The sequence below is a fragment of the Tyto alba genome, unplaced genomic scaffold (assembly GCF_018691265.1).
Source record: "Tyto alba isolate M040663 unplaced genomic scaffold, T.alba_DEE_v4.0 Super-Scaffold_38, whole genome shotgun sequence".
NCBI classification, from domain to species: domain Eukaryota; kingdom Metazoa; phylum Chordata; class Aves; order Strigiformes; family Tytonidae; genus Tyto; species Tyto alba.
The window spans coordinates 9,950,948-9,972,755 of NW_024881313.1; the positions used below are offsets into that span (position 1 = coordinate 9,950,948).

The window sequence follows — 21,808 nt, forward strand, 5'->3', positions numbered from 1 at the left end:
CCACTGGATTTTATTTGGAAATACAGCCATATGTTCACCATTCCTTGCTATTACTAAGAAATGGATTATTTTACCAATAACAGTGTTTCCTCATTTTTGGTTGATCTTGATTTCAAGTTTGAGTTCAGGATACAAGATGACAATGTCATACTGAGGGCATTCCAGTATTTTGGGGCCAATTTCTTTGATGAGAAAGAAACTGGAAATGTTTAACATTAGGTTTTAACTTTTTACAGCAGATTTGGCTTCTACAGAGCTTTAGTAAATACTAAACTTCATGAAGTCAGTAAAACTCTAATGCCATGAGTTGACCTGAGTTTTGGAATATAAAAAAAATCAAGATACCTATGTTTTATTTTCTGATGTATCAGAATAACATGAAACTCAAAAGATTGTGCTTTTTTGTTATCTAAAAATTTGTTATTGACTTATAACAGTTATTTATGTGGTTAACAAAGAACCAGATTTTTTTGATGCAGGCAAAATTTGCAACAGAAGATATATACTTATTATTTAATTTTTCTATAAGCTTTGCCAATGTTATTACCTTGTGGAAAACTGTATTCAGAATTTTAACTTTAAACAATAAAAGTATTTTGATGTTTGTTAGTTTTAGAAGAATATGTTTCCTTACGATTTATCTTATCCATAAAACAAAAAAAACCTTTCAATTTCCAGTCCTAGAAAGCAAAGAAGCTTAATACTAGCCACCTTTAAACCTTAGAGTTTTTCCACATATGCATTCCATTCTAAGGAACTTTTACACAGAAATTTGTAAGTTTTAAATAGCTTTTTTTCTGAAATTAAAAATTAAAATTAGCTGTGAGAATGAAACTGATGTAATCAGCTAGTTTATTGAAAACTATAAAAAGTGCCTGGCAGTCACTAGGAGAAAGATTGTGCCTGTGTAGGGTTTAATTTATTGTTGTCATGGTCTCCGGGAAAGATACATCGGTAGCATCTGGACATTAGTTTGATCTCTAAAATCAAAACTGGGTTCAAGACAGTACAGTAAAGTGAGACTTTCAAAATGTCAATAAAAGCAGTTGTTGGATCTCCAGCATAAGGGTAGCAAAGTGATGTCTCTAAACATGTAAAGGCTGATCAGAGAACAAGCCAGAAAGTTACTTAACAGAAAGTTAAATTCAGGTAAGAGAAGAGTGAATTGTTTAAGTATTTAAACTGTTCTTTCTGTACGTGAAGAACACCTGCAAAGTGAATCAGATTTACATTAGAATGCTATGTGTGCTGTGCTTTTTGTCACCAGTCTAATGAAAAGATCCTTCTGGACCCACTATGGTGCTTTTCTTCCCCATACGCTTTCCAGAGAAAATTGCACATATGGGGGATGCTGCCCTGATGTGCAGTCTGGCTGTACAGATGCTCTGCAGAGCACAGCAGCCTGGCAGTTCCCACCATCAGTGCAACGCGCTGCCATCGATTCAGGACACCGCTAAGGTACTCCTGGACCATGAACATGAGACCTCTGCTTGAAAATGTTTAGATTCATAAGCCTAACCAGTGAAGTTTGTTTGCATATATGGCTGGGAAGCATAATTTCGTACTTTGTCTGCCTTACCTCTTCAAATTTTGATGCTGCTATGGCTTAGGTATTTGTTTGCCTTTCAATGCCATCCATGTGTGTGTGGTGTGCAGTCAGGTGATTACATTCAGTTCTAGAAGAGAGGGACTGCCTCTTTGTTCTTGCTGCACTTTTCTAATCACTTCAAGCCCCACTGGCTGTGAGCTGGCTCTGAGGCGAGCTGCCCTGATCCCCCACTCGCTGCCACCCTACACACAGCTGCCCACCGCTTCCCCCACCGTGCAGGCCACCGGGGTCTTTATACAAATCCAGAAACACAACCCTTTGTTACACCATTATTTTCCTCCATCCACACCCTCCCCTGGCTTTTTCTTAGCCTTTAACTCCAGCTGCTATCTCACCCTGACTGCTTTGTTGCATAGGTGTGCATTAACTCTTTCCTTCAGCTGATTCAATTTACTAATCCACTATACTGCCAAGGAAAGGCATATTTTTATTTTTTCACAGGTGTAAGATCCAGAGATAGAGGTGATCTTAAATGACAGGTAATATTATAGTTACCTTTATTACCATCTCTGAATCATCTCCTCTAGTTAAAACTGGATCTATATTAACTTTTAACACTCTTGTAGGAAATAAATGAAAGATTTTTTACTTTAACTTTTATATCCATTGCATTATATTGTCTTCTGTATGAAATGAACAGAGAATAAGATTTCAATTAATAGTTACTAACTAGAGCAAAGTCACAACCTATCCATGATAAATTTCATTTTTTGCTGAAGAAGCATTAATACTTTAAGTGATAATTGAACATTTAATCTGTATAAATATAATGGTAAAAATGTTAGGTTCTTATATGTGCTTTAGTACTTAGTATAAGTCTGCACAATCCTGCAGAATGCTATCCATTAGGGTGATTCATGTTAGCAAGATAATTTACACTTTTTACTTAAGCCTGCTGTCCATGGACAAGCATGCTTGATCAGCTGGACATCAGTATGTGTTGTTAACATAGATGTTATTAACTAGTTTATTAGTGCTATTGACAGTTGATCCTGTTATACTTCCTATTTTTAACTCAAATTCACAGTGAAAAAAATATGCTTATTTAAAAATAGTAAGTATTTAAAAAATATTGACATATTTAATTTATCATGATATATTTTAAAATTTGTTAACAGTACTTTGCGTAAAAAACTGTCCTTTTTTGCTTGTGTTGCATTGATCCTCCCTATTAACTGCTTAGCCAAGTCATTTATTACTTTCCTGCAGCTATAAAGAAATGAAGAGTTTCTTTTGGAGTTAGTAAATAGTTAAAGTGCATACTTTATATCTATTAAGTTCTTTATATTATAACTGTTAAAGTCTCCTTGGAATTTTAGTATTAATGATTTCTTTGTTCTTAAGTTACATACCCTAGCCTCTTTTCTTGGAGGCTTTCCTTCATGGCTCCCCCAGCAGTACTGAGGCCACACATAGCAAATACATAGCTGATGCTTATTTATAAACGATTTGACTTATCCCTTCTGCTCGCCTGTTTCAACTTCCCCTTTACGGCCTCAACATTTGACTCAGCCAAGCCCTGTAACATTCTGCTTGTTTGTGGGAAGTACTTTTTAAGAGAGAAGAACGTAGTATCATTTTCCCTGTTTTTTTGATCATTGTACTTACAATTGCTATGGTAGAGTTGGTTGCATAGATGTTGTATTTTGAGCTGAAATTTTTTCATGACAGTGGTGTAAGGCTACCTTAATTGCAATGGGCTTTCTCAGCCATCCTTTGGCTGTGACCTGTGACATCTTCACTCCCCTACTTCTAAAACCATTTCCTAATAGAACCCAGCAGATCTCATCTATGATAAATTGTAATTGGGTTGCAGCTGGAGATCTCATCAGATGTGCAGTGTGTTCTGGGGCTCATTCATTAATCCAAAAATAGTGGCCACAGGGAAATCCCTACATGCATGTTTGAAGTTTTAAAATTCAATTGTGCTGAAAACTGGCCTAGTAAAATAGGCTGTGAGTGGGATCTGTGTTCATAGTCAGTCACCTCCATCTGTATGTATACCAATGGGTGACTGTACTGCAGAGGGGATGTCATTAGATAATACATAGCAACATACTTATAGAGCAGTACTGAGAGTATGGCATGTTTATGGACTCAAAATATTATGTGCATGTTGGTCAGCTTTCTTGATTTTACATTTGTATAACTTTAACTTCAAAGGTGCCATCCTGTTAAGAGCCAAAAATCACACCTAATCTCCTTGTGTGTTGTCCATATCCTGTTTCTCTTCCATATTTAAGTGATTTTGTACTGATTTTATGGACTGAAGAAGCATCAAATCCATCTTGACATGCAAAGTGATAAAGTGAATAGCTGATGGTCACAGGAGTGTTCTTGCTCTTTGTCACGAGCTTTACTCATCAGTAAAAGATGGCCATGAATATAAGGTAGCATTTTTTGACCATGCTGTGACTTCCATAAGCATCACTTGGAGTCAGAGCAACTGGCCTAATTCTAAACCAGAGTCTCCCATGATGATGTTGTTGAGGTAGAGCAAAGACATAGCTGGGAAAATCAGAAGCAGTGTATAAGCTGGAGCTGGTGAGTTGCTCTCATAGGCCCTGGAGCTGTAGCTTGGCCATTTCAAAGACCTAGTTGACACCCAGAGATCGAAACATTAGGCACCACACTGAAAGAATTAACTTGTATAGATTCAGGATTAATGATGGGGGGAAGAGGGGGGGGAAGCCAGAAATTTCAGGGCAGAGCAGCTATGTTTCTCAATAATCATCTCATTGATCCTTTCTAGTATGACCAGAGATTTGTCAGTAGGTTAATTTTTCTTGTCAAGACTTCCTCCAACACTTTGACATATAACAAAAAGCTACAAAGAAAACCATTTTTTTTTTTTTAGTACTGTGCCATCAGTGAAGTTTTTCCATCCAGAAATTAAAAAATAATGTAGTACGTTTCTGAAAGTGACTAGGAACAGTCTTCTTGATCTTTATGATTCGTGATCATGATTTATCTGAGAATTTAATGCAAATGTTTTTCATTTGTAGTTCACTCTTTAAGCTGCAAGAAAACCACCCCACCTCTAGATTACATGGGGCATGAGGTCATAAACTGAATACTTCTTGGGTCATGAGGCTGGCAAATTATATGTAAGCTCCTAACGTCAATATGACGCCGAAGGTGTGAAACAGAGTTTAAGTTCAATAAAGTTTATTTATGGTCTCTAGAAAGTCCCATTTTTTCACAGGCTTTGTTATCTGCTGTTGCTCTAATCTAGCACTGTAGCTCAAGAGAAGTCTGACACAGCCTGCTATATACACACACTGCTGAGGCTTCAGCACCTTGCAGGATTAAGCCCTATCTGAAAAGCTGCTTGTGAGTGGGACTTCTTTCCTGAGCTCAATTTATACGCCATTTTTGTCTACTCTAGTTTGATAGTACAGATTATGATAAGAATATTTAAACTGTCACAAAATTTCTTCAGTAATATAAGGCAAAATGAAGAAATAATATAATAATGAAATCAGATCACCTTTCTGAGTTTTTTTTTATTTTTTTAATAATAAACATAATTATAGAATAATTTCTTTCTGCGCTTAAACTGGATTAAAATGAAAGCTTCTAAGCAATTTTTATAAAAAGAGACTGTCTAAAAATCTTTAATCAGTTAAAAAATGCCAATGTTTACAGAGAAACCACTCACTGATCTTCTTTAAACAGATATTTGTCCCTGCTTAGCCTCATGAAACCGTGAGGTCTGAGTCTGATTTGATCTGGAAGAGAAGAGAGTTGAGTTAAATGTGAACAGCAAGTTGTGACCATGCTATTATTTAGTGCTTTTGAGAATTCTCTGAGAAGTGTGCTTGCTGTGTAGTTCCCATTTTGTGCATATTCGTCTGTTGATTTAAGAGTCAAGTAGAAGACTGATACACTTGAAAATTTGCTAGAAGAGTCATAGAAAAGGCCGCGGTGGCTGGCATGGAGTATATTGGTTTCACTCTTGATTCTTTTCACTTTTTATGTGTCCTTCTGATATTCAGACTGATTATGTATGATCATTCTGCTCTTCTCTGCTGCATTACAACAGGGGGAGAGTAAGTAGTCCAGAATACCGCAACAGTGGGTACATGTGTAAACTAGAACAAGTACTAGAACTCTCTGAATACAGATACCCAAAAACTTTGAAATGTGTGAAGCTGGAAAAATATGTGAAACCCTTGTATTGCCTGCCCACTCTGTCATTCCAGGGAAGGGTGCAACTCCAAGAACTTTATAGGGACATCCTGATTTGAATACTCATCATGGAAGGTTTTTTTCTGCACTCCTTGGAATGTATCCTTCTTTCCATCAGCTTTGGCTGTGCTCACTACACTTGTCATTCCATTGCCAGGCCAGCCCAGTATGTTTAAAGAAAATGTGCCGTGTACTGTCACTATAAATGGTAAACAAACCAGCCAAAAATCCATACCACGTGTCAACAGAAATGCTTTCATGTCTGCAGAATCAGGAGCAAGAAAATGTGTAAAGTATGTTGTTAAAGATGTTCCTGAAATATGATCTATACTGGTAGCTGTAGTGTATTTTTAGTTTGAAACCCTTTCTCCAACGTTCCTCTGGAATAATTACAGGGAAATGAAGCAGCAATCCATAACTATGAATATTAGTAACTGAAGGAAGTACCACATTCTATGCTTGCTTTAATAAACATATATGAAAAATAGGTATAGCTAATTTATACATTTTTATAGGCTCCTGATAGATGTGAACTGGAATTTAGCAGTTCTTCACATGGCCTCATATTCCTGCACCTGGTATGCTTGAAGAGCTGAATCAAAACTCAGACTCTTATAAACCAAGATGACATTTAAAATGTAAATAGACATAAATGCAGAATATTTTCTAAATTTTTATAAGGTGTATGATAGGCACAGTTTACTCTCTCAAATATTATAAGGTATGATATCAAATTACAGTGGAGAGAGCTATTTTAGAAAGTAAAGATAGGTCTTGAGTGGATTGCTCTTACATCCAGTCATAATACTGTAAAGCTTGTCATTCCTGTACTGTTTCTTAACTTTTTCACTGGATTATTAGAGTCTTTATAGCATCAGAGTATACCTCACAACTGGTAACAAGTTTGCTTTTCTAACAGCAATTTAGATCTGCTGTCATGCAAAAGCCATTCTCACATTAGTTTGAATTTTAAAATAAGCTTTATCTTATATGTGAAATTGGATTGTATAGTTACAAAATAAATTGATGCAAATTGGGAATTTAGAGATGTTAATTTTTTTTTCTTGCACCTGTGAAATACTTTCCTGAATTTAAATTTATAGCCTCTGAACTGTGACCCATGTAAGATGAAGGAGAGATTTAGACATGGTTGGTGCAGTTGTAGATTAATGTGTTTTGCAATCTGTGTGACTACACGTTAGTCATGCCCATTAGTTTTCCTTCAAAATTTCATCTTTTTATACAGGAAATATTGTATCTAGTAGCACTTAATCCTCTAGATTAAGTTTTGGGGTTTTTTTTCCTTTCTCTTTTATATGGTTTTCTACATAATTTGTGTTGTAAAAAGCAAAACTTCTGTCACACCTACCAGTTTCTCCTCTGGGTAGGCAGCATTGTAAATTATTAAATACAACTGCAGACAGTGTCATGATAACTTTTAATGTGATGGTGAAGTGAGAGCATTGATCTTATGTAATTTGAGTCAGAAAAATCTGAACAGGTAAACTATTTGTAACTTCTTGCAGCTGAATAGGAACATAAGTAATATTAGTAACAGAAAAAAGGCCATCTGGTCCAGCTTGCCTGAGTTTGTTTGATTGGTTGATTATAATCTCAACCACCTGCTTTTCCACTGAGCTCTACTTTGCCAGTCCTATCCTATTCCAGAAACAAATGTATCTGTCTCCTGTACACCTTTATAAATCTTTCCTTATAACTTTGATTATTCAGAATTTATGTGGTCTTATGGCACAGAAGATCCCATGGTCTCAGAAGAGATTGGAGCTGGTAGGTTGTGGATGTTCAACTGACACACAGAAAAAAATGCTCCTGATCTAAGAGTTTGTAATGGAGTTTTGGAGAAAATATGTGGATGATTAGAAAAGTGGTTTAACAGAATTAGGTGAACATTTATGTGGTGATATGATTGCCTTGACTAATTACAAAACGCAGATATTTATTTTGCTTTTAGATTTAACAACAGATAACTGTACTATTTATAATCTGTACTGACATCCTGCTAATACATTTATTATTCTTGTCTCCAATTTTTAGCAAGGCAGTACTATCTTTCTTGTCATTTTGGGGTGGAATAAGAAGGGTGTTGTGTTTAGTACCCTTAAACTACAGTTCTTAAACTACAGTTCTTTTCACTAGTAGCAGAGGGAAGCAAACAGCCCTGTGAGGTAACATTTTCATTCTATAAACTAAGAAACAGAGAGGTTTACTGTTCTGCCCATGTCTCTCAATTCCTATTTACTGTATCAGACATGCTGCTTCTCTATGGCAGTGGTTAAATAATTGGGAATGTTATTTAAATAGTATTAAAATGATTTAAGCAATGGTTTGATCTGTTTCTGAAAAACACTGTTAACCTTCATATCCTTTAAGTTCTTTATAAACACAGGTGAATTTACTGTCCTGATGTGTTTCAGCAACTAAATCTAAATCAGGTTCATGTGTGTTCATAAAATTTTTTTATTTTTATCTTTTTCTTTTCCCCTTCCTCCCCCTCCCTGGAGGTGAAATAAAAAAGGTTCTTGTGCTATAGCTACTGTTGTAGATTTTGTGATACTGGCACCAGGTGCTGTAAACTACTGTATACTACTTTGATAATCTGGGTCTTGATTCCCCAGTGTAAACTCCTAGCAATTCCTCCAGGATTTAGCAAAGGATATTCTCCACCTGGACGGGCATACTTGTGCTGTGCCTCCCTCTGGCCATTGCTGAGCTGCCGTTAAGTGTCTCTTGGCTAAGCAGCTGAAAAAAAAAAAAAAAAAACAAAAAAACAAACTTATTCCATTGCGGGGGGCCTTTTACCAAAGTAAGTTAGTGCTAGGATGAATAAGGGGTAGTCATTTAGCTTACAGGCTTTGAGAGCTCCCATGCTGGGTATAGAGATAATGGGTACTGGCACGCATATAAAATACCCTATGAAATTATACATAAATGCTTACTGTATGATATGTCTTAACACACTGTAAAACTTTGTACTTACAAGTATGTTTTCTATAAAAAAATCAACACTTTGCAGATAAAGAGAAAGATTCTCTGTTTCCCTCTCCTCCCCTGCTAACTGTGAGAGGAGATTGGCTATGGAGTAACAGGATTTTTTTGGTACACTAGAGTTACTTTTGGCACAATCTGCCTAAAGAGGCCAACAGCACGCTCTTATTTTGGGTCAGTTCTTTTGTCTCGCAATGAATTTTAACCAAAGATCTCAAAGCAAAACCTTCAATTTTTATATTGAAAATAAAATACTCTGCCCTTGCCAGATAATAATGACACTTTATAAAATAGAGAAGTCTATTTTTCTTAGGCAGATCTGTTTCCCATATACAATTTTAGTGGTTGAGGTAAGTCTGCAGTCTAATGTCTTGCACTTCATATCTTTAATGCTTATTTTTGTGTGTTTGGAAAGTAAAAAGTACAACAGATGCATCCTGCTCTAAGCTTTCAATGTTATCTGTTTGCTCAAAGCTATAAAATAAGCTAAAGGATAAAAATGTATTAATTTATAGTGGGATATATTAAAATGCCATAATTAATCAATTAAAAATAATTATTTTCTGTACTTGGTAGTTTCTGTCTCTGAAATCCTTTTCTTTCTGATAGCTCTGCTACTAATTATCCAGGCCCTAGTTGTAGGCCTTTAAAATCAGAAAATGCAACATCAGTCAGGATACATATGGCTGCAAAAACCAGTGAGCATGTAGGAGGAGTGCCTTTACAGGTCAAGTGCTATAGCTGTTCTTTGACAAATCAGTCTGAATTAGCATCACAGGAGCCTGTTGGTATTCCTGCTCCCCCGCACCTCCGGCTTCATCTGTTAGCAGCTGCTGTTGCCAGCCCTCATTTTATACTCCCAGACCTGTAATCTGTTTCAGTGTTTGTTGGCAGTGCTGGAGCAGCTTTGGCCCCACAAATATCACTACCAAAACTTAAGGCAAACCTTGAAGTGAACTCTCTACCTGAAACTCTACTGCTTGTGGCTTTACCAGTGTTCAGCTAGTAATCATTTATTAATTTTCTGGGGAAAGAGGAAATGGAATATAAAGTAACTCCTCGGACTGACGGTCGAAGTTCAAGAGATAGCATCAGTAGCAATGGACACTCAAGTAAAAGGCTTTCTTAAAGGCTGTTTCATGCCTTTTTGGTAAATGTGATCATACTGCTGGTACCAATATCCCCATGGATGGCTCCAGTGTAAAGACCTAATTGTGTAGACCTAATTTAGGCATGTGTCTGTTCCCTGCTGAAGGGACAGGGAAGGGCGTGGTGGGAGAGAAAACCTTGAAGATAGCATTCTGGTGCTGGAGGCATCCTTTAGTCGGTCCTTGCTGACACACTTAGGGGCAGGCTCCACCAGGTGGAACCCAGCTCGGTGGGGTACGGAGGCAAGCTTATATGCCACCTTTCTTTTTCACCTTTAAATGGAGGCTGTGTGCTTTGATAGTTGCTTGTGTTCTCTTTATTTAATCTGTCTACGTGGCTTCTGTTTCCTCCGTGTTGGAATGATAAATGGAAAAGGCTATTAAAATTTCAGCATGCTTAATAGTGTCCGGAGCAAATCTGTTGTATTAAGGATGCAGCAATAGGTAATTTCTTGATGGTCATGGAGGATTTATGGTTAGCTGTGTGTTTTTGGGAATGGGAGTTTAATATAAATACAGAAAACACTGGTCCAAATGTTATATGTGGAAGTGTAGGTTTCTTTTTGTATGCATCGCGTATGCTGCAAATAAGCAGAATGACTACCAAATTCAATGGATCTATCACTGTTAAATAAGCACACGGTATCTGTTATTATATTGGTTCTTTTTATTTCTCAGAGAAATAATTTGACACTTGTAAAACAAATTTATAAATAAATACGGGTGGCTAATCTCACCAAATACCTGATCTTGTCTTCAAAAGATTAACTGTCCTTTGTTTTGAATTGTATAATATATAATGAACTTGTTTCAGAATCTGTTAAAGTTAATGGACATTTTTAAACTGAAATTAATAAGTTTTGGATCAGGTCCATAGAGAGTACAAAACACACGCATTGCCTAAAGTGTCTGCCTGACTTTTTCCATGGTTTGCAAATCTGTGAAGGAGAGGGATGAAAATTGGATGTAAATGATTTTTTCTAGAGTATTTTAAATGTTTATTTAAGGGGGGTGATGTGTCTTGATGTCCCGCAGGCTTTCCTGATAGCTCTGTAAATTTCAATAGATTCCTTTGCAAATCTAGTCTGAATTTCCACACATCTATCATTCAGGAACTTGGCTTAATAAATCATCTAAAACACTCTGCAAGAGAAAACTGTGTAGAGCTAATTCCTCTTTTATACCAGGATAACTCCATTGATTTATCAGTGTTAATTCTTACTGTATCTGGCTTGGAAAAATGACAAATCAAATAAATGAATGTAGGAATTCAACCTACAAAGTAAAAGTTACATGAAGGGGCCATGGATATTTCCTTTGAAAAAGTATGTTTATGACTTTGAGTTGGAGGACTTTAACTCATTCAAGTTAATACTTTTTTTTTCTTTTTTTTGTTTTTGTGTGTACCGCCCTAGCATTCTTTAAATGTATTGTTCTGAGGGGCAAAAAGTAAGATTAATGTGGCTGAGTTAGTATCGGTTATTGTTTTCTTCCTAATATCCTGCAGTTTTATGTTGCTTTAACGTATGCACATTCAGAGTTTTGAACATTGTGGGAAAAGGTTTCACTGGCATCCATTCTTGCCATTAAAGTGCTTCCCATCTGAATATTGCCTGCCAAAGTATGTGGTATCCTGCAGAGCAAGAGGATGAGGACATAGATTGCAATGAAGCTGAACAGTTTGCACTTCCTAACGGTGACACCAGACATCAATCTTTTGTAGAGACAGCCCAGAGTACAGGCGAATAAGAACTTTCACCCCCCACTCCCTGACCAAAAAAACAAAAGGAGAATTATCTTCTTTTTTTTTTTTTTTTTTCCATTTCATTCCAGCAGTTTCTTTCTAAGATCCTCCAAGATGAATATGTTCTCAAATTGCATAAGCTGACATTTCAGTGGCTGAGACCCTTTTGGGGAAGGGTAAAGAAAAAGAAAAGGTTTGAAGTAAAAAAAAAAAAAAAAAAAAAAAAAAAGTAGGTGTTCTGAAGTAACATTAAAAAAAAAAAAATAGTCTCAGTTCTCTTTATCATCAAGCTAAGGAGTAGAGTGCTAATTTGGTCACAGTTAATGTGTTTCACACATTTTTACCACAGTTTGACATCAGTAATCAGTAACACCAAGTTATATTATACAGGTTGGCAAATGCTCAGAGCTAAAGGTTGCCAGTGCTGTAGTCAGCCATATCTGGAGAAGCTTGAGTCAAGTCTGCAGCTTGTATAAAGTGGCACAGATCTGTAGAAGTCACTTTGCACCAGCTGCTGAGGATCTTCTTTACACAGAATTTTGTTGCAGGTTTTTATTTTAATATATAAATCTAATTTCACCAGCAGGATGATTTATAGTTGTGCAATTAATGAGCCATATGCTCCCCTCTGTAGTAAAAAAGGTGCAGAAAGAGCTAAGTGCTGCAAAAAATTGCTACATCAACGAGCTGCAGAAGTTAACATATACTGTGTCACTCAATCAACAGGCTGTGAGGGTGTGAGGTGGATAAACCTTGCTACAGCCAGTAGGAACACTCACTGAAAAAAGGATAGTTGAAAAATTTGAGCCCAATGTTGGTGGGAAGTGCTTGACAGGGCTTGGGACTGGGTTAAACAGGATTTTATGCTATGATTTAGATATCCTTGAAACTGCCATGGCACCGATTTATTTCTTGGTACAAACCAGAGCTGTTTTCAGACTCCTACACCTAAAGAATCTGTTAGGAAAGCCAGAACAACTGGACAACAGGGTACCCGAATCAAGCCTTATACACCCACAAAAGAGCCGAGTGACAGTATAACAGCCGCCACCATCATGATTCCTGATGATCCAGAGACTCAGTTCTTTGCTACAGAGATCAGCCAGAGCTCAGGCAAACAAAACTTTAACCAGCTGCAGAGCTGCTCCAAGAAACTAGAAAATTTGAACAATTGGCTTCAGGAAGGTGTGAGAAACAAGTTGATCGGTCAACTTGGTATAGTGGAATTTGTGCAAGAGAGCTGCTCTATACTGGAAGACTTGCCAAATACTGAACTATTTTCAGAGGTTACGTATATACACATTACTAGAACTTCATTCCTATGGGTGGTTCTTTATCTTTTGAATTTTTCCTATTTGTGTTTGTGGAAGTGTGCAAATCCAACCTTTGCATGCTAAAATTGCTTTGGACCATTTATTTTCACAGTATCTTTCCCCACAAAGGAATGCACGTTCATTTTCTATTAAAACTATGAGTGAAGTCAGAGATTGAGTCACTGTGAACTAATTTCTGAATCCGTACCTAATAAACTTTATGCCTTTGTGGTTTTCCGTGGCATGTGTGGAAAGAGGTTTTTCAGTTCCCGGCAACTGTCTGAAAATCTCACAGGCTGTGGGTTAGGACTGTCCTAATGTAATTAACTGAGACTGTTACTCTAGTTTACATTGACACAACTACGCTGCATGAAGTCTGAGCCATTCAGCTTAGCCTCTGAGGGAACTAATCCTACTAGAAAAGACTGAGTCTTTGGGAACACTGTGGCTTTTTCTAACCTTTCCATTCATGTCTTATGCTTATGAGGATGCCAGGAAATAACATAGGGCACGTATGGATTGAGAGGACCATTATTTTTGACCTGGACAGGCTCTGCTTTCCTAACCATGTGATATCTTAAATATTTTAGTTTCAGAAGTGTATCCGAGTATAATTCACAGTCCCCCAGATTCTTGCAAAGAGGGGATATGATCTGACCCGTTGTTTGTTCTGGGTAGCATATGTAATACTTTGGCTTGTCTTGATTCTTCCCACGTTTCCCTAGCCCATTCTTCATCTTAAGTTTTGCAGATCTTATTGTGGATTTTTCGTGTGGGAGCAGTTTTGTGTTTTCAACTGGTATGGCAGCAGATCAAGCGGGAGGTTTTGGCTTGTGCACAGAATCTGGAGGCAGGTTTTGTAGAAGGTTGCTCCAATTTTTGTCTTGTAAGCCATGGGAGCATATACCATGTACTACTTGATTATAAGTTAGCCCACTCACTAAATAGTTTGCTGACCGCATACAGTAACTTAAGAAGAGGGCTGAAAAACAGAGATAATATTGAACACATAATATTGAAAAGCACAGAAAAAGCGGATCAAGGAAGGATCGGATGCATAACGCCTAATGAAATTTCATAATTAAGCTGATGTATTGCAACTATGTAGGTTACAGAGTGATTCTTGGTAGCATTATTTTCTGTTTGACACTGGCTATGTGACATGCTGTGTGATTGCCTGTCCTGGAATTACCTGGGTACTGCAATATATTTCATAACAAAATGACCAAAGAGGACTAGATAGCGCTGAGGCTGAAGAGGTGCTTCTGAGTTGTTCCACTTCTCCTGACACACAAACTCTGGGAGCAAAGGCTAATGTAGTCTGTTTTCCCTGTTATTCTAAACAGTAGTGGAACTCCTACATTCTAAATGCTGAGAACTGGTCTGTGTCAGGCACAAGGAGATAGGTGCTTCTCAATGAAACTGTGCAGAAGAAGAAAGTTAAGAAAATTGTTTGAAGCTTTATAGTGATTAAAGTCTAATTCAGCACTTGAACTCAGATTTCCTTACAACTAGACTTTTGATTTATATATGTGATCATCCTGAGACTACAGACTGCTAACACTCACTGTAGCCAAGGTCACAATGTAAGAAGAATGTGTCTTAATAGAAAAAACAACAAAAGAAGTGTACATTTCCTTGTATACATGCTTCTTTGTGTGTGGTATATAAGAGAGTCTTCCAGATAAATTCCTTGGATTTAATCCTTTTTTCATTAAACCCGGTCAGCTCTATGCTTACACTAATGTAACTGAGGAAAGAATTTGTTCCTATAAGAATTACATTTCTAATAAGAAGGAAGCAGGAGCTTTTGGCAAATAAGCTATCTTGCAACTCATACTGAACAGCCCTAAACCAAACAACATAAAACAAAGTTGAATCAGAAGAGTAACAAAAGAGGGACTACACCACAACAGACTAAACAGGAGAGTCATGTATCATATCTACTTCTGTTGTGGAGATGATAACTAAACTGTGTAGGTAAATTTGTGTTTTCATGTGAGGTGGAATGGATTCTAGGGCGTCCTCCCAATTTTAATAAAGGCATCCACTCTGGGTCCCAAAATACAGGTTTTTAGCCAACTTTTATTAAAAAAATCTGGTAATTGTCCCTCCTAGTAACAAAACATAAGTGGTGTTCTGTCTCAGTGGTTGTTCATCCAATGCAAGCGTAGAATCCAGCAAGGAATGAGACTGAAAAAGCACAGCATGAGAAGAGATGTATTCATACACTTCAAAAACATCAATAGAACATCAATTAGAAAGAGGCAGGAAGGTAGTAAGTAATCAAACAATTGTGGGTTTTTTTTGTGAATAAGAGAAGCTAATAGTTTAGGGGAGAAATTATTTAAATACTCTGTGTTCTCTGTTTTACCTTTTCAGGGAGGCTTGAAATGCATATAAAAGGAACGACTGGAAGATTTACCTCCCAGACCATTTTTCTTTCCTCACTCATCCTGGGGTTTCTGCTAATTCTGACTGGATAGAATTAGACCCATGAGATGATCCCTTTTCTATTGCTTGTAGGCGAATGCAGCACAAAGTACCTGCCTCTGAAGCGCTGCAGGTTGCAGTTGCTCTAGGAAGCAGCAGTTTCCACGCTGGGGTCAGCAGGGACCATGCTGTGGGTGAGGGGTTCCTTGCCACATGCTTGGCTTTGTGGAGTTCATCGTAGTGTGATAATCTGTGGCACAGTAAATGTAATTTGGCTGTCTTCTAAGCTTCTAGCTAGGTAAACTGTAGTTCAGTTCCTCACTGAATACTGAAGGTATCTAATCTAAGAGATGGCAAGCATAGTGGAACTGAAGGTTTTGTTTAAATTTAAATAGATGCTGAGGGGAAACTTTCACCTGTTCTCCTAGTTACAGTCAGTGTTGACTGAAAGGGAATGGAAACTTTATGTGACTCATTATATGGGCCTCTTTCTAAATCATCTGTATTTTTTTTTCCAGTTTACTTTAAATCCATGTTTTATACAGCTGTGTGCAATGAAATTACCCCCCTTTAAATAAAAGGTCTATCTAATATTTTTTATTCACTAAAGATTCATCAAATCTTTACCATTTCACTGATTTTGAGGATTGTGTAAAATGGTTGTTTTCACTGACGTCGCTTCTTGAAGACTACAGGTTTTTATGGCATACGTGTTTTTTCCTGTTGTTAATCAGAAGGTGTTGGGCTATGGAAATCACTGAAAGCTACAGAAAATAACAGCAACAAAGTCTCATTTTGAACTCTCCACATTATGTATGCTTAAAGAGAAACCTTATGTGCACGATGGCCAGTTTCTACTACCACAAAAGAGATACTTCAGAAGTAGTGAAATATGGCCCAGGCATTGGATCTATCTTTGGGTCTCATAGAATGGGATTTGATTAGTGCCAGAAAATGAATTTGAAATAGAAAAAAATTAAGGCTAAGTAGAATCATTGGTTACCATACCAATATGGTTGTGATGATGTGCGAAACATTACATTTTATGCATTCATTAGGAGGAGGAGGGAGCAAAGAAGTGGAAAAGAAGGATAACCTGATTAATCTTTCTTCTTTCTGGAAAACCCAGAAAAGAAGGCAAAGTGGGACTGCTGCAAAAAGCCTGACTCCAGCTTCTTGATATCCGGTGCTTCATTGGTGCAGCAAGGCTACTTTTAAGTTCCCCAGAAGCCTCCTCTTTTCCAGGCCACTTCCCTCGGTGTCTCATTTTATTTCATCTATCAGTAGAATTAATATATTGAACTAATGCTAAAAAAGACAAATCTTCATTTTCCTTTAGAATTAGTATTAGGATACAAATATCTCAGCCACTTGGAGCCCACTGATTTTAGCAACTGCAGGTCTGACTCCGAGATAACTTCATGGAGACTTAAAGAGCTAGAGTGAAAACTGAGGGCCAGATGATAACCTGTCCATCATCCAGCAGTTCCTGTGTAGCACCAATTTTCTTTCCCACCTCACCTATCTATATGGCATCATTAATTCTCTTTTGGGATTACATGCTTATTCTTTTACAGTTTATATTGGGTGATGGAAGAAAATATTGATTCTGTACAATGGTAATAATAATGTATTAAACAATAATTAACTGAATTAGCAAGATGTAGCTGTTCTTTTCTTCCCCAGATGCAAATAGCTCATCAGGTCTCCACTCAGGAGACCTCAGGAACTTAGGAACACTCAGGAACTTAAAGCCAGTCCTGCTGTGAGCAGCAGGTTGGACTAGAGACCTCCTGTGGTTCTCTGCAGCCTGAATTATCCTATGATTCTGTGATGGCCAATCTCCTGAATCAAAAATAGGGGGTTTGTGCATATGTGTATTGCAGTTATGTATTTTTTTAATTCTATTTACCAGTCACATTTGACTTAGAAAACATCAAAAATTCCATTAAAGCATTGTCTGGGTGGCTTCTCAAATTCCATTATCTACTTTTTTTCCTGTGGCTTCAGAGGAGTATAGGACTGGAGAAATCTACAAAAGGCCATAATGCTTCCTGGTTTCCACATAGATTTTTTTTTTTTTTTCTTCTAATTTGTGTTGGAATTGGGCATATCTTGGTCTTGCTCTCTTTTTTGGTCATTATGTAATAACACACATGAGAAAGTGCATGTGTGAGAGTCTTATAATTTTATTCTCATTCAAGTAACTTTTCTCATTTTGCTTCAAGTTATCATCATTATGAATGAAAAAGTGAAGCTACAGCTCTTCTATAGACACATGCATTCCGGTTTCTGTCGTGGGTAGTTGGTGAGCAGTCAGCTGTGAAGAGTGCTTGGTCCATTTATTACATTTGTAAGATATCTTTTAGACATTTTGACTAATAATTCTAGTATACTAATGGTTACAGACTGTTTTGCAGTAGTCTTTTTCACACTTACTCATAATGTTATTCTTTTACTTCAAATAAAGAATTATTGATGATCAGTTTCTTCAGATAAACTTTTAAGACAGAAATTGTTTCCAGTCATCAACTCTGCCTATTTTGCCAAGGAATTTAACGTAGTCTATGCTATTGGTGTCAGCAAGAATAGGATTAAGGAGCAGGATTTAATTTACTTAGCTGTAACAGAAGAAGTCAGAATTAACTGTAGCTGTTAAATTACTTGTGGCAGAATTGTTTGTTTATGTCCCTAATATTCCTGTGGTATATTTTTGAATGATAGATCATTTAAGCTGACTCACACATCTGAAAGATTAACATTTTACCAATATTCAGTTACCTTATTCCATATTCTTGTTAGTGTAAGAGGCAGTTTAACCGAAAAATGAATGTTAATAAAATGCCTTTTTAGTAATTCATTTTGAAAACCATTTGACCTTAACTACAATGAAAGTAGACTGTAAAAATCATCATAGATCCCCTTCCTTGAACTTTTCATAATGCTGAAAAATGACTGAGGGAAAGAAGCAAGATCCAGTTACTGTACCCTGTTTGTACAGCTGTACTTCATTGAGTGGAGGCTTGTGTTACACACAGTTTGTGATAGGAAGTAAATGCTTTTAAAACAACTAAGGAGACAGGTCTTTAACCTCCACCTTTTCAGATGCTTTGTTCACTCATTTAGCTTCTGTCGAGGTCTTGGGAAACATTTCAAATACAAATTATTATTGAGTACTGAAGCTCACCTGAATAATTCATCTCCTAGTGAGCTCATTAGGCAGAGATGCATTAAGATGTTTTGGGTTTTTTTTTCAGAGAGAGATCACTACTTCTAGATATAGTGAATGCTTGTTCCTTCAGGAAGAAATGCTTTTAAAGAAGGAAGAATTCTCAGATTGAGTGTTAGGTGTTTTATGATTGTTGAAATCACAGTTTTAATTCAACAATTGTCATGATTTTCAAGGATTTAGAAGACATTCAAAAAATGATGTTGTCATGTAAATTACCAAAATGTCAAAGGTAATAAGTTTTAAAATTCTCAGTTTCTAGCATATAAGACTCTTACCTCCTGCTACCAGATTATCTAGTCCCCTGAAATGGTGGACATTTTGAGATTCATTAAGGGGAATTTTATTACATTACTTTGCATTGCAAGTATATGTTAATGACCAGACTGAAACTATTTGATGTAAGCTTGGCACCAGATAATTTCAGGACTTGAAATACACGTTATAAGATTATTCTGTGAATGTGCTTCTAGTATCTGCCAAAGGCACTTGGCTAATTGCTCTGGTGAAACATGGCAGTGACAATGGGAATGTGCAGCTGGCAGTCAGCCAGTAAACTTTTAATTTCTGCAGTCAGCTGAGGGTTTGTGCACGCTTCATCCCTTGAAATACATGGGACCTTAAATTTAGGTTTATGCTAAATGGGAATTATTTGGGCTGCATTAACCACGTGCTTTCTCATTTTGCTGTAATTAAGGTCATCCTTAACATCCCACTTAAGACAATCCAGATTTCAATATACATTGTAGAGGGGCCACCCAGATCTGCACTTAATGAGAAAATGCACTGAAATGCAATCAGGATTTTGAAGTATTCTTCTCCACTGCAGTGTATTAGAGGTGTCATGCCTCCAGAGCACATGGCTGATGCTGGTTTTGCCCATATTCCAACAACTTTTTTTGAACTGTAACATAACAGAGTCACTGCTCTCCTTTGGATGGTTCTAGATTTCCCATTTTATTTTTCCATTTGTTACTAGTGGGCAGGCAATGGCTGTGTTTTGTGGTCTGTGGTACAAGCGCGTTTGAAAATTCACGTGTTCCAGAAAACTGTAAGCATAACAGCAGACACCAGTTACATTGTTTTAATTTGAAGCATGAGATTTTTAGAACATTTTGTGTCCCCTTCTAGTCTTGAACTATAACTTCAGTAAACAAATGGAGGCATGAAAGCATCCTCAGTCCTTGTCCCTCTGAACCCCATAACAGAGGTCCTACTTGACTCATGTTATCAGGACTCAGCTCAGACTTTCTAGCTGTTAAACTCTCATCTCACACATCTTTCTGCTTTTCCAGCAATGATTTTAGTTCCTGCCACAGCCTCTCCTTCCTCAGCATAAAAGTTACACTGACTCGTGTCCACTTACTGACATTTAACCTAGCCTACCCAAAGTCAGCTCTGAGCATTAGGTTTTATTACTTTCTATACTATGGTAAAATAGCAAAGTGTAAATTGGGGGATTAGTTGCTTTTAGCTTAAGAAAAAAGCCTTGAGAAAGAAATGTTGCTTTGTTCTCTAGTACATACCTCATTAGAAATTATGTGTTTTGCAGAGGTTAATATACTGTGGGCAGCACACCAAATACATCATAGTTCTGAAGATTACAACTTATTTACAGCCTTGAGACAATCTGTACTGCAGAAATACACCTCCTGGGTAAGTTGCACAAGATTTGACAAAGAAATTAATATCAACAAGTTTTAGTAAAAGTGAAAATACAGTGTTTATTTCCCTTCAAAGAAAAACATAAATTATGTAAGATGTTTGACACTGAAAGCACAGAAGTTGAAACTGAATAATCTGAGAATCACAAGCTTTAAAAATATATTCATTAATGTTTTTACAGCAAACTTGAAAAGAGATATAGTAGTTAAATTTAAGAAGGCTAATTATAACCCTGCATTTATATTTTCATAACTTCCTGAGTAAAATGGGACAATTTTTTTCATTCAGTTATTTGTCCGTAAGTACAGGAAAAGATCAGAGTATAACATAGCTACTCTAGAATATGTCTGTATAACTGAAAGGAGCAGGGGGAGAAATCATTACTAAAGATTACTTTGGACATGCAAATATATTTATTTGTTTCTGCTCATTCATGTCATGTGTCAGTACTCCAGTAAGTAAGGGAAGTCTGCCACTACTTTTACCTAGTGTTATTTCAGATATAATATATTTTAAATGGGAGCTGTGTACATATCCAGTTTAAATTGAATACTCATTTACAGATTTAAAAATGTATATTTCCAATTACATTCATAAATGTAACATACTATTCAGTGTTTAGTTTTGGGCCAGGATAACTGCTGATTTCCTCAGTTGCTCTCATGTTCTCTTTTGACTATTTTATAATAGTCAGGCTGCAGTTTCTTTGTTTGTTTGTTTTTTACAAAAGAATAATAACTTCAAAATTTGAATTTTCAGTATTAGAGTTCAAAAGCAAAATTCAGTGTATTTTTGTATATATAAAATATATAAATGTTATTCTCCAATGAGGTATAATATTGGTGTTGGAGGAGACCCACAGTCCTGTGGCAATCTCTACAACTATCCTGTGAGCAAATTACTCAAAACCAAGGGTGTGTGCTCACACACATGCAAATCCAGTGTAACTGCATCAACCTCAGTAAAGTTAGTCTGGATTTATGTTCATATAACTGACTATGGACTTAGCCTGTTGTTCATAACAGTTCCAAGTCCATGACATTAGATGGGCACTAAGTTCCAAACAAATTAGTTTTTTTAATGGAAATTGTGAAGTAAATAATGTTTCTTAATTTTGTTTCTTAAAACCTTCTCTGTAAATTCTTGTTAGTTTTTTTATTCAGAAAATAGTCATCTGATATTGCTAGGAGTGCCTCAAATTTACATGAGCATAATGAACAATAGCAGAAGGGATGCATCTCTGTCACAACTCTGACTCCTATGTAAATACTGCCATGTTAAAGATTTAACCATTGGGACCATATGTGCAAATGCTTAAAAAAAACAATAATTCAAAAAAGACAAAAAGTCTATGTGTACATATGGGTGTGTGCATAAGCACTTTGTCTGCCTGCGTGGTTTGGAGGATGATACCTCAGAGAGCATGAAATATTCAGGAAGGCCAAGATGTCTGGCCTTCTTAGTTTCTAA

At 36.7% G+C, this 21,808-nt stretch overlaps 1 protein-coding gene across 1 annotated transcript in view; it reads left to right on the top strand.

Moving 5' to 3' along the window:
* The window catches only part of AGMO (alkylglycerol monooxygenase), a 195,403-nt gene that overhangs the window by 60,019 nt on the left and 113,576 nt on the right, over nt 1-21,808 (top strand). The window contains exon 4 of the mRNA XM_032991450.2: nt 20,226-20,329. Within this exon, the coding sequence (XP_032847341.2) occupies nt 20,226-20,329 (104 nt within the window). The remainder of the gene's footprint in view (nt 1-20,225; nt 20,330-21,808) is intronic.